Below are 12,701 nucleotides of genomic sequence, written 5' to 3'. Positions count from 1 at the left end.
CGCCGCCGAGCTCTGTGTCGCGGGCGCCGGCGCCTCCCGCGGGGCGGGTGGCGGCGTGGCGCGGCGGGCGGGGCAGGCGGCGGGATGGGCGGCCCGGGCGCGCTGGGGTCCTGCGCTGCGGCAGCGGCGGGCGGGCGGATCGGTGTCTCCTTCAGTTCGCCCTCCACTGCCCACGGCTGCAGCAGCGCGGCCTGCCGCACGACTCTACCCGCCCGTAACAGCCTCGAGCCCAGCTCCGCCGACGACCCGCCACAAGCAGGTGCCGGCCCCGGCCGCGACCGGCCCCGCGGGGCGAAGGGGGGGGCGGGCGGGGCTCGCCTGGCGGCGAGCGGGTCTGCGGCCTCGTGGGCCGGGAGTTGCGGGGCCACGGGCTCGTCCCAGCGCTCCCGGGTTCGCGGGGCGGGCGGGGGGCTCTCCGTGGCCGCTGTCCCCGCGGCCCCGCGGCCGGGGCCGGTAGCGCGAGGCGCGGCGGGGCGGGAGGGGCAGGCCGGGATGCCCAAGATGGCCGCGCCGAGCGGGTCGGTTCACCTTGCGGCGGGGCGGGCGGCGCGCCTGGCGCCCGGCCTGGGGCCGCCGCTCGGCCCGGCCCTGCCCGGGCTGCGGCCGCATCCCCGCTCGCCCCTCGCTGCCCTTATCCTCCGGGAGGCGCTGCTTTACTATCCCCGCCTCGCTTCCTGAGCCCGTAGTTCATTCCGGATCTTGTCCTTAAAGTTTCTACATTGGCCTAGCGAGTACTGGGCTTGCGTGTCCACCTTCTGTATGTGAGTAGGGAGAGTTAATGCAAGGGTAAGGAGGTGGCTTTTTTTAAGCTCTCTGTAGTATCAGTGTAAGCCTGAAGGTCATCGTGTGTCCGATGTATTTTAGCAAATTAATTTTTAAATAACCTGAATTCTTCTGTTGCTATGTATTGGGATACTGGGATAATTTCGGCGTAGTTGTTGCTTTTTTTAAATTGGTGAGTACACTTTCTAAAAAATCTGTTAGAGGCTGATATGCTTTATAGTTTGATCTTGAATATCTTGAGATATTAAAGAGTTAAAAATCCTAATAGAGGTCGGTGGCATTTTTTAATTGTAGAGTATAAGAGTTTTGAAATACTGCCTCCAAGGAGAACTGTGGTGTAGTAATTCCAATAACGTTAATACATTTTCTGTTCTTGGAGTGACTTATTTTTTCTTTTTATCACAGAAGAAAGCATGATTGTGGCTCCCGAGTAACAGATTAATTAGACTTTTTTCATCGCGGTGGCATGAAACAAAGATTAGGGTGGAGCTCTCACTTGGCTCCAGTATATTCTATACTGCAAGTCGAATATTTTACAGCAAACTTCTAGTTGCTAAATGATGCTTCTTGTTTAGTGACTTCTAATTAGTAGCTTTTAAGTGAAATATGCTTTAAAATACGGTTGAAAAAAATTATTTGTGGTTATAAGGATTTGCGGACCTATCGAACATTGAAGGACACAGGATGGATTTTTTTATGGCCCCGTTTTCATTTAATGAGCGTTCTGATGGTGACACTGGTTTATCGGACGTTTAGGGTATCCAAAATTAACTCTTGGTTTCCTGTTTTGTCCTCATCCATCCCTGTCAGTATTGCAGTGTATTATTAGAACAGCAGTGTGACAGTTGAACTCTCTTTCAACGTTTTATTACAAAACTTGCATCTGTAGACTGGAATGTCTTACAAATGCTGGCTGGGCTCCCTGAAGTGGTAAGGATGCTTAACTAGGCCAGATAAACCAGTAGCATCCTTTTTACTGTAATAATCCTCTGAATTTTGACACAGATACAAGTTTGTTAACTTCTCAGGACATTTCTGCTTAGCATAAATTTCTTTGTCTGTACTGGTTGTCTAGTCTGTTTGGAAACATTGAAAACCAAAGGGAAAAGCTCGTTTATTTATACTGTAAAAGCATGTCTATGGTAAAGGCTAATATAAAACTCCAAAACTAGAAATAATTATTTTTCTGGCAGTTCTAGTTAGAGGTGAGGCAATTCATTAGAGGAAACGTGTAGCTAAACCTTCTCTATAAGATGTTAAACTGCTGAATTGTACGGGTGCTGCACAGCAGAGCTCTGCAGGCCAGAGTTCTCCCACTCCCTTATGATTGGTCTATCAGCTGCTTCTTTTTATGGAATAAATTATAGGAACCATTCAGTGGCTTGTCACTGGGATTAGGGTCTGTTCTTCTACAGACTTGAACTTGGGCTAAGCCTCTTTAAAATACAGGTGCTTTAAGCCACTTTCATGTCTCTTAAAAAAAATGTTTAGTTTAACTCCATGGAAAACCAGACTTGTTCTTTAGCAACTGCTGGATGTCTTGATATAGTGACCTGGTTGTAGAGTTTAGACATCTTTGCTAAAGAAGTTTTTGTGAATTTTTGTGTGTGTGTGTGTGCAAGTGAGTGTAAATATTGCTTCTCAGAGGAGGTTGAGATTATCCCCTTAGGGCAGTAGGGAGGTGAAGTAGGGTACTCTGGAAATCTGCATTATGAATTGTAGAAAAATAAGGAACGATCTTCCGCCTTCCCATTGATTGCTAAAGTAGTTTAGGGGTTTTTTTTTTAATTAGTAGCAGTTCGTACAATTTGGCTGTATGTGGCAGATGTAATTAGGGTTTGGAAGTTATCATGTGAGAACACTGCCACTGTTATTTTTCAAGTTCTAAAGATAGTTTTTCCATTTACTTAAAAAGAAAAAAATCAATCCACCACACAAAAGGAAGATTAAAAGTCAATTATGTTAATCTGACTCTCTCAGCTGAACAAATGTGACCAGTCAGTTTGAGAAGATAAGATTTTTGTTTGCATGTGCTTAGCCTTTTCATGGCCTTGTCTAGTTAGTTTCATTTTCCCCCCTTTCACAATGTGGGAGGAGTTCTTGGTACTGTTTCCTATATTTCACAGCTTTAAAATACAGAGCCTCTGCAACAGCAGCCTCTTGCTATTGAAATCGTGGGAAAACAGTCTTTCAAGGAAGTACCGATAAGGGTGCGTGTTCCCGGGGAGGAGAGTGACAGGGGCCTGGGTGAGACCTTAGCCTGGTGTCTGTCCGCGGGGCCACAGAGCTGGGCCGTAGCTCCTCTGCAGTGGCAGGTTCTTTAACGGCAGGGCTGCCAAGGCTCCCTGTCTGAGAAAGGCACTTGTAAAGAGATCTCTTCTCCCAGACCCCACACTCCTCCTACTTGGATGTTTTAAACTAACAGGACAACTTCCCAAACCTGAACTCTTGTATGTTATCAGATTGATTGCTGGTTAACGGCATTAGATCTTTTTAAAATTATGTCTCCCGTGTAAAATATGGGGCAAAAATTATGTTGGAGAGCAGATAGGCTCTCTTTGTACATTTTCAAAACTAAAACCTGGTGGGTACTTTCAGGTAGTTTTCGTAAGCATGTTTCAACTTTGACTTTGTGGAACTTCAGGGAATAACTTTCTGCATTACAGGTTTTAGATTTTTAGTGTCCAGGTTTTTGGCAGTAGCTATGCCAACTCTGGAAATGTGAGTTAATTTCTGGTAATGAAAGAAGTATGGAGAAATCTACCTGAAAAATTAAGAGCTGGGTGGTCTTGTAATGCCTTTTCTCTGCAATGCCTCTTCTCTGTGTAAGCTGAGAAAACATCTCATGTTCCCAGTGACCTTCAGTGAAATTCTGCATTTCACAGAATACTGTAGTATCATGTCTATTAATTTTAAATATATAATTCTATCTATTAATTCTCTTTATGTAGATAAATCTGCCTTAAAGACTATCTTGAAAGAAGCGAGGTAGCATTTTTTCACGTGTGCAGTGGCAGAAGGTTCATTAGTAATCAACCCTTTACCTTTCAGCTCCAATGGCGATTCCTCCATCGTACGTAGACCTTGGCAAACCTGCCAGAGATATCTTCAATAAAGGATATGGTAAGAGCAGTACCTTTTATAAGGGGTGTTTGAAGTGCAACAATGAATTGCCTTTTTAAGTCTGTATGGAAAATTGAATTATCAAATGCTAGTGTTTTTGGGGAGGAGGAAGGTGTGCTGTGTTTTTTATCTTTACCACCAAAACTAACAGATCGTTGAAGGCTTTTTGTGGCTTGTTTTGATGTGAAGGCTGTTAAGTCTTACTGCTTGAGGCACATAAATGTCAGAGGTGTACGAGTATGCAAGAATGCCAGCAGCAAGTGTAGTTTAACTTAGGAGCACTTTGTTTACTGGTCTGTCTGTGCCACAACATTTGTTGATATGGAAAGGGTTATATACCAGCCTAATGTAGCCTTTTTTGGACTAGAAAGCGGAATGGCTATTGGGATAAAGAATCCTTCCACATCTTAAAATGCTTTAATACTAGATAGCTGCATAGTTAAATCATTCTTTGTCACAGTGCTGTTTCTTTCTGGTCTTTGGAAATGTGGTGTTTTTTTTCACGAAGACTGTTGCTTGCCTCTCTGGATAACAATGTGAATTGACACTCTCATAAAACCTACTTATATTACAGTTCCATTGGTTGTGTATTTCCCAATGACTTTGCTTTTACAGTTTTTTACTTTGAGATATTTTGTCTTGGTGCAGAAAGAGGTGTTTTATGGGTTGGGATAGCTCTTTAAAAGGCATTGACTATTATGTAAAAACTGTTCTATCTCAGGAAGAGAAAAGAATATATTTCCTTTTAGAAGCACAATTTGGTAGTTAAATATACTTGTGTAGAACTGAGAGGCACTTCCCTGCCTTGTTTTGGAGAGGCCTCCTTTACCTGCTGTGGCATCTGTAAGTTGAATGTTGCTGAAGTCAGTCTATAGCTGTTTATATATATTTATGTATCTATGTAGGACACTGCTCATCGTGAAAGACCAGCTTATTGAAAAATGTGCAGGGCCTTAGTTAATCATGTAACTTTGACTTCTGTTTCTTAAGGCTTTGGGTTGGTGAAACTGGATGTGAAAACAAAATCTGCAAGTGGAGTGGTGAGTTCAAGTAATTTTTATTCATTATATTTTTTTCTAGGTATGTTCTGATACTTAGTTAAAAGGAGCACATTTCAGATGCTGTTAAGTATTTTATAGGTTATATGAATGATAAATATCTGGTGTTAAATAATTTCAGAAGCCCCTAAAGTTCTGAATGTATCAGGAATATTGCCTTGTTTAGTAATCTTTTTATAGTAAAAGGGCTTATTAATTGTTCCTGGTCTTACATGTGAAGGTAAACAAATAAAAGATTTTAATATACCAATTATAGTACACAGATTTTATTTCTGAAGTACCTTGTGGTACTGTTTGGTGGAAAATTCAGCATCTTGGTTCTTGTGTGAGGTAGTTGCCATTGAATAAGCGTGTTGAATCTTTGGCTCCTCTAGGCACTTAAGTGCTGCAGTAGTGTTCCATGCAAGGTGTCTTGTCAGGCAAGCAGTGCCTCCTGTAACTTTTATCTATTTCTAGAGCAGCATATGCAAAATATAATGGTAGATTTTTTTTTCCTCCCCATAACTGGAGCCTGAGCACTGTAACTTACTGTTAGAAACAAGGCTCATAGGTTACATGCTCTGGTTTTTCTAGAAGTCTGTATGCCAACTGAAACACAGTTTGCAAGAGCCCTGTTACAGAGGTGGTTGTTCTTAGTGTAGCTTGTTTTTTTGGAGTTCTACCATTTATGCTGGTAAAATGGTCTGAAAAATCCAAGCCCTAATGTGAATCCTGTATCAGTTACAAGCCATCCTTCTCAGGAGGAGAAACTGCTGGCATATATGTACTACAGATGTTTTAAAGCAGAGATAAGGAGATAGTGATTTGTTTCTCCTGAAGCTATTGCCCCAGTGCTTACAGTCACATAGACCCTGTGCAGTAGGAATAGCACAAAGCAAGAACTTAAAGCCGTAGGTATTTGTGTAGTTCCCATCCCTTGCCAGGAAATAGACCTGCTAGAATTATGCAACTGTGTATGGTGTCACTAACATCATACAGATAAATGTCTTGGATGTGGTAAAATACGATCAGCCACCATTAAAGAACAGTCTCAACCATGTTTGTTTGGTGCTCTTGGGGCTTTTACTAAGAGTGCCTAAGGACTTGCAATTTCAAATCTGTGTTTCCTTCTGGGGAAGGTGAGTGTGAGAAGTTTGTTTGAAAATAATGTTGTGTATGGAGGAAGACAGAGATCAAAATGTTTATTTATATGTTTTAAAAAGTTGAAATAATGGACTTCTTAAATCATAAGGGCAATAATACTTCACTGGAAAGAACTCTTTAAAAGGTATTTGCAAACCTTGCTTCCACTTCTAATTACCTTCAGTTTTTGAATAGTGGTACACAGAAACTATTCATTCTCTTCTTTGTGAGAATCCAAACAGTGAGAGACATCAGTGTTTACTTCCTTTAATAAAAAAATGTGAGCAATGCTGTTGATTTCTAAGTTACTTTCAAGAATTCCAGGTCAGATCATACCATACTATAAACCCAGCCTGTTTGCTAAGCTCCCACTTCAAACATTATTTCTATGTGTCGTTGAACCCAAGTGCCAGGGCAATAGGAATTTTATAGGTGTTACTAGAAGCTGTGCCTATGGCTGGTGTGAAAGGCTAGTGCATTGGGCAGACTAAGGACTCTTTAAAAAACAGTTAAAACCTCAACCCAAACAAAAAAAGCAAACCACCCAGTTTGAAAAATGATGCCATTCTATTTTACAGTTTGCACACCGTAAAATGTAAAAAATACCCTAAATCACAAAATACGTATGGGATTCTTAAAGAATTTTACTGGAGTTGTAATATATGCCTAATAGTGTTCTTGGCTTTTGGTTTGATTTTTAAGTTGCTCACTGGGAGTATCAAACTGAACCTTACATTTCAAGAACTTGTTGGTGCTTTAGAGGAGAATCCTTTTGGTGGCTACTGTCTTATCTTGGAGTTAATTTGCCACCCTGTACATGCTGTAATAGTGGCAGGAACACTGCAGTTGAGATGGGGATTGCAGGGAGGCCTCCATGTGGGCATGAGTCATTAATTCTTGGCTGTGCTAGTCTCCCTTCTCCCCTGCAAGTTGTCTACTGATCTGAAATTTTTTTCCATGTAATTAGAAGATCTTAGTGCTTGCTGAAGGAAATTTTGTGTAATGCTTTCAGGATCACATGTATCTTCTGTGCTTTTTAGGAATTCACAACATCTGGTTCATCAAACACAGACACTGGAAAAGTGAATGGGAGCTTGGAGACCAAATACAAGTGGGCTGAGTATGGTCTGACTTTCACAGAAAAATGGAACACAGATAACACTCTGGGAACAGAAATTGCAATTGAAGATCAGGTAATGGAGTAGGAAAATTTTTTTTGGTTTTACCTCTGCGTAAGAACTGAATTTATAGCTTTATCTTATCTTCTTCCCCCTTCAATTAGCTTGCCAAAGGCTTGAAGTTGACATTTGATACAACTTTCTCACCAAATACAGGGTAAGAATTGTTAACGTTTTTACCTTACTTAGGGAGCAACAGCACCCATGGTCCATTGATCTGGACTGTGGTATTGACAGAGCTTTTTGGTTTGCTGTTGATTCAGCTTAGCAAATCACAATGCTAAAGGCTTCTGCTCTTTCCCATGACATCACTGTGGGGTTAGTATTGCACATTTCACAACTTTGCTTATTTTATGGGATAGAAATACTGGAAGATTTGCAGGAAACATGAAACTGCTGCTACATTCGTCAGAAAATGCCTGCTTGCCACAGCCCTGGGTGCTCTGAATGGGCTGGCTGTACTTTTGCCTGGTCCAGGGGATGCATGTGCAAGACATTTAGATACGTTGTATAGAGTCATAGGGCTTGAATCTTGCAGGTCATTGAGGAAGGTCACGTATGCTTGTCTTAACATAACTCTTTTCTCTGCTTCAGAAAGAAAAGTGGCAAAATTAAGTCAACTTATAAACGTGAATGCATAAACCTAGGCTGTGATGTTGACTTTGATTTTGCCGGGCCTGCAGTCCATGGTTCAGCTGTCTTTGGTTATGAAGGCTGGCTTGCTGGTTATCAGATGACTTTTGATACTGCCAAATCAAAATTGACAAGAAATAATTTCTCTGTGGGTTACAAGACTGGAGACTTCCAACTGCACACTAATGTGTAAGTACTGAAAACTTCTCCAGCTTTCCAGAAGCAGGCTTTCTTTACCTTCTAGTCAAAATACAAATGCTTGAAATATCAAGAGGTGCTTACAAGGCCATTAATAGAGTGCATTTTTCAATAGAAAACTCTAAATAAATGTGAATGATACTTTGTATCTCTCTTTTTCAAAACAGTAAACACATGCAACTGGTCAGCTCTTGCAGCATATGTGGTACAGATACTGAAGTACGTGTGGATTGCAAGTGCAGTACTTCAGTTATGCAGAACTGATCATAATGCTTTTTCTGGCTATCCCGTTATATTGAATTGTATCAGATTACAATTTAAGGGCAGTAGATTTGTTAGAGGTAGTAATTAGTGTTGCATTAATGCTGCAGTAGTTTCTAGAGCAAGACTAGAGCATTGCTTCTGGACTTTTTGTGGAGGTTCATCTTCTTGCTTGTCAGGGATTAAGAATGCATGCAACAGTGTAAACAAGTGTAAGACATCTTTCTTCAGACTTCCTGCCTTTAGATCTTACTCCAGAGCAATCTGATCAAAACTTACTGGAAAACACTATGTTTTCAATCCAAGTTAATAAAATTGGTGGAGTTCTAGTGTGTTTAGATAGTAGTTTTGCTTTTGAAGGAAAAGCATGAGGATTGTATCTCTGAATTCGTGGAAATTGAGGAATATAGGAGAAAACTATAAAATACTTTAGAGTGCGGGCTGTAAGAATTCCATTTCAGTTTGCTAATGTAAAACATTGTGACAGATTTTTGAAAGGTCATTCAGTTCTCTAAGAGTTTCACGTATTCAATAATCATAAGTTCAGAAGGCCCATTTTGTAGCCATTAATGCATTCTGGTCAGTTTTGTAAGGATTTGATCTAGAGTCTTGTTCAAGGACTTTGTTTGGCAATTAACATGAGAATTAGCTGTAGCACTCTGAAATACCTTTTTATTTCCATTAATTACTGCCGTTTAATTTTGCCCTGAAACCTTTGTTCATCTCCCTTTCTCTTTCCAAAAAATGTGAAACAACTCAAACTTTTGAGATTCTTATTTGAATAAAAATCTGAAATAGTAAAAAAAAGGGATTTTAAAAAAGGAGTGGATTATGCAAATAGGAAGCTAACTTTTCTCTTAATTTGTGCAGCAATGATGGTGCCGAATTTGGTGGGTCAATTTACCAAAAAGTGAGTGACAATCTTGAAACTGCTATAAACTTGGCTTGGACAGCAGGTAGCAACAGCACTCGCTTTGGCTTTGCAGCTAAATACAAGTTGGATTCCACTGCTTCTCTTTCAGTAAGTATGGCTGTAACCTGAAGGATTGTGCAAGGTACAGTGTATTTTGTGTTGCTGTGAATCCCTGTGTTATTAGTAGCAAATAGGCTGGGAGGCCTTGGAGGAATTACTCTTACAGTCCAGGCAATTATAATTAAACCTGCAGTATTTAAATACTGTAATGTTGCTTACAGCCAAGTCTCATAGAATCTGTCTGTCAAATGTGCTTATGTTGGAGATCCTACTGTATTTATAAAAAGAAAAACACAGTTTAAAAAAAAGTTTCTGTCTGGTTCTGTAAGTTTACAGAATTTTTTTTAAACCAGTTTTTGAGGAGCTCTGTCACGTTCTCATTGTAAGAACTCTGGCAGTACTGGTTAAAAGTTGGTAAGCAGCAAAGTTTCCTGTGTGTTACAGAGTTGGAATCATTCTATTGAGGAAGTGATACAAAATGAGATAAATAATTTTGTACATATTGTTTATGATGATATTACAAAATGTTTGCTGCGTGACTGACAAGATACTAATTCCTGTGTAATATGAACATGGAGGAGTCCTCTGATGTAGTATTTTTTAGGAAACTGGTGGTAAATGTCCTTGGCCTTCTGAAAGAGGGGAAGTGGTGAAGTTCACCTATGAAACTGTTTCACTAACAGTTATTCCTGCCCTTACATTCCTTCTGCTCTTAAATATGTTATTGCTTCAAAATATGTTACTGCTTCAGCTGTAAGTTGAAGGACGAGGGCATAGCTGGAAGGAGAGAATTCAGGAAACACAGGTGTACTGAAAGAACAGATAACATTTGGTTAAACTGATAACGGCAGTGTTGCCATAGTTCTTCTAGATTCTAAATGGTAACAACTAATCAGTTTCAGCATTTCCGTTGCTTTTTTTTTTGTTTTTTTTTTTTAGGCAAAGGTGAACAATTCTAGTCTAATTGGAGTGGGTTATACCCAGACCCTGAGGCCAGGTAAGAGCTATCATGGGAATTATATCACATATATATCTTCTATGCATCCTAAAGAAAATAATTGAGGTCTCTGCATTTATATGCAGTTTTTTTCCCCTTCAGAATATTTTTTCCTTTGAATGCCAAGTCGATATTTAACAGTAGCTTCAGTCATACATCAAACCTTCGTCTAAGCAAGACAAACTCTATTTTATCTATGGTATTAATATGCTAGATTTTTCACTGATCTGTGCAGGAGTGGACTGTATTATGTGTGACAGCTTAGCTTTAGGTTAGGCAAAGCATGTCTTCTTTCTTGGCACTGCTTTGTCCCTTCATAGTGTGTTGAATGATAGCAGGTCTTCAAATTATGATTAATTGTCAAAACCCCACACTTCCTGCTCTTCATATTTAGTAAAGAAACCTCCAGACCCTAACTTGTTCCACTTAAGTATGAAAGCACCTGTTAAGGCCGTATTACCATTGGTTAGTTCCTTATTTGAAAAATCTAGCTTAATTCCATCCTTTTTTAGGTAGGAGTATCTGACTATGCACAGATTTCCTCTTCCTTTGCATGTCTTGATGCAGGAAAGGAGAGCTCTTGCATATTTAGCAATTAGAGACTTTGTATATTGACATTATAACTGTTAACAAAAATCATATAGCTTTCTTTCTGTGACTAACTTTCAATAGATTTAATGAGTAAATGTATTCTCCTCTAAAATCTTAAGAGGAAAGTAATTGTGTAAAAAGAGAGCTACAACTGGGACTTGTGAGGACAGAGGTTAAGTTACATGAATGCTACTGTGTTGTAAACATGCTTCTTAAAAATCTTACAGGTGTGAAGCTTACACTGTCTGCCCTGATAGATGGAAAGAGTATCAATGCTGGTGGCCATAAACTTGGTCTTGGCCTGGAACTGGAGGCTTAAAAAGGTGAAGAAACTGCTGCAGAGAAGGGATATCAGAAGAATTTGGCCTTAAAATGTATTTCCAATGTGACCAGCAGGCTTTTTTCCAGGAAGGATGACCTAGAACAAGAGCTGTATTTGAAGTATTTAGACAGTTACTTGTTAGCTGGTTTCTAGTTAAATTGGTTACCCATCTAGTTAAATTCTGCATTAGTGCAGTCACTTAAACATTATTTAAATGTATTTAACTGTTTAATGCGCTACCCACAAATAATGAAATAGACATTTATGAAAACTGTACGATTGTGTGCATGTTTGTTTTTATGTTCCTTTTAACATTCGATATTGCCATTGAATGAAAAATGGATCACTGGATGTTTTGAAATGAGGTCAACAATTTTGTTGAATGACCTGAACTAGAAATACATTTGGTATCCCAAGACAAATTATGAATAAAACAAGTACACACACATACTTGTGCCTCAGATATTTTAAGAGTGAAGATATGAGGGTAGTGCTCAGTTAAGTTTTAACTTTAAGTAATCCAAGAAGTAGTGCTCTGTACCTTTGTGCAATTAAGGACCCCCACCCATGACAATACTGACTATAGGTGAACAGTTGGATTCCTCAAGCAAATTGAATGTGCTTTTCTGTCAGGTAAGGTTTGTCACGACACAATGGTTTATTTCCCCTGTGATCCACGAGCGAGATGTACTGTGTTCCTAGTTGGCCTTCTGATGCAAAAAGTGCAGATCGGTGTACTTGGCACACTGAGACATTTAAGACATGTTCCTTGAAAAACCTCACCACGAACACACCTTTTGCTTATATTTGTATGAAGTGAGATGTATCTCTGCAATTGAATGTAACAGTGTAATGGTATAACAGCCTGCTTATCCCAACTGCTGTGAGAGGTTTCTGCTTAAAATGACTGAAATAAAGACAATTTTAAATGGACACAGAGGAAAATGCATCTGATCTTGCTTTCCCTTTAACTGATAAATCTTGGCAGATACCCATTTTAAGTCCAGAAACTTGCAGAATAATGGGAAAACTCACGTTTTTCCAGAATAGTAACTAGAGAGAATATAAGCATGAAGGATATTTAGTCTACGGACCTAAAATCCCTGAAGGTCAAACTAGCTGTGAATGCTTTTAATGTGTAATACGTTAAATACATGTAGTTGCACTGCTTACATTTAAGAGTTGGAATTTACTGAGCTTGGGGGACTGCCCGGAGCCTACTTAAAACAGTCATAGCTGAGAAGGGTGTCTTGATACTTAGTCAGTAGTTCACAGCAGCTCCCTTCATAGTGTAGGTGGCTGGCTCATGATGAGGAAGCTCTCTCTGGTTTGAAAGTATTACCAGTCGATACTGGGTTAAAATTAATGTCCATAAAAGTATCAGTGATTTGCTTGAGGTCTTGTTCCATCCTGCGTTGTTGCCCTCATAACTGAAATTCTCACATGAGGCACTGTACAAGCT

The 12,701-nt window shown here is 40.1% G+C and overlaps 1 protein-coding gene across 1 annotated transcript; it reads left to right on the top strand.

The window, feature by feature from the left end:
• Positions 1 to 69: 69 nt before the first annotated feature.
• Positions 70 to 12,172, top strand: VDAC2 (voltage dependent anion channel 2). The gene is made up of 9 exons (XM_038140797.1): positions 70 to 259; positions 3,835 to 3,906; positions 4,897 to 4,946; positions 7,127 to 7,279; positions 7,369 to 7,421; positions 7,859 to 8,086; positions 9,227 to 9,377; positions 10,269 to 10,326; positions 11,145 to 12,172. The coding sequence occupies exons 1-9, from the start codon at positions 85 to 87 to the stop codon at positions 11,234 to 11,236; spliced, it is 1,032 nt and encodes a 343-aa protein (XP_037996725.1). The 5' UTR covers positions 70 to 84; the 3' UTR covers positions 11,237 to 12,172.
• The last annotated feature ends 529 nt before the right edge of the window (positions 12,173 to 12,701 follow it).

This window comes from Motacilla alba, chromosome 6 (assembly GCF_015832195.1).
Source record: "Motacilla alba alba isolate MOTALB_02 chromosome 6, Motacilla_alba_V1.0_pri, whole genome shotgun sequence".
NCBI lineage: Eukaryota > Metazoa > Chordata > Aves > Passeriformes > Motacillidae > Motacilla > Motacilla alba.
Note: the sequence above shows the minus strand (reverse complement) of the source record. Positions and strands in the feature narration are given on the sequence as shown.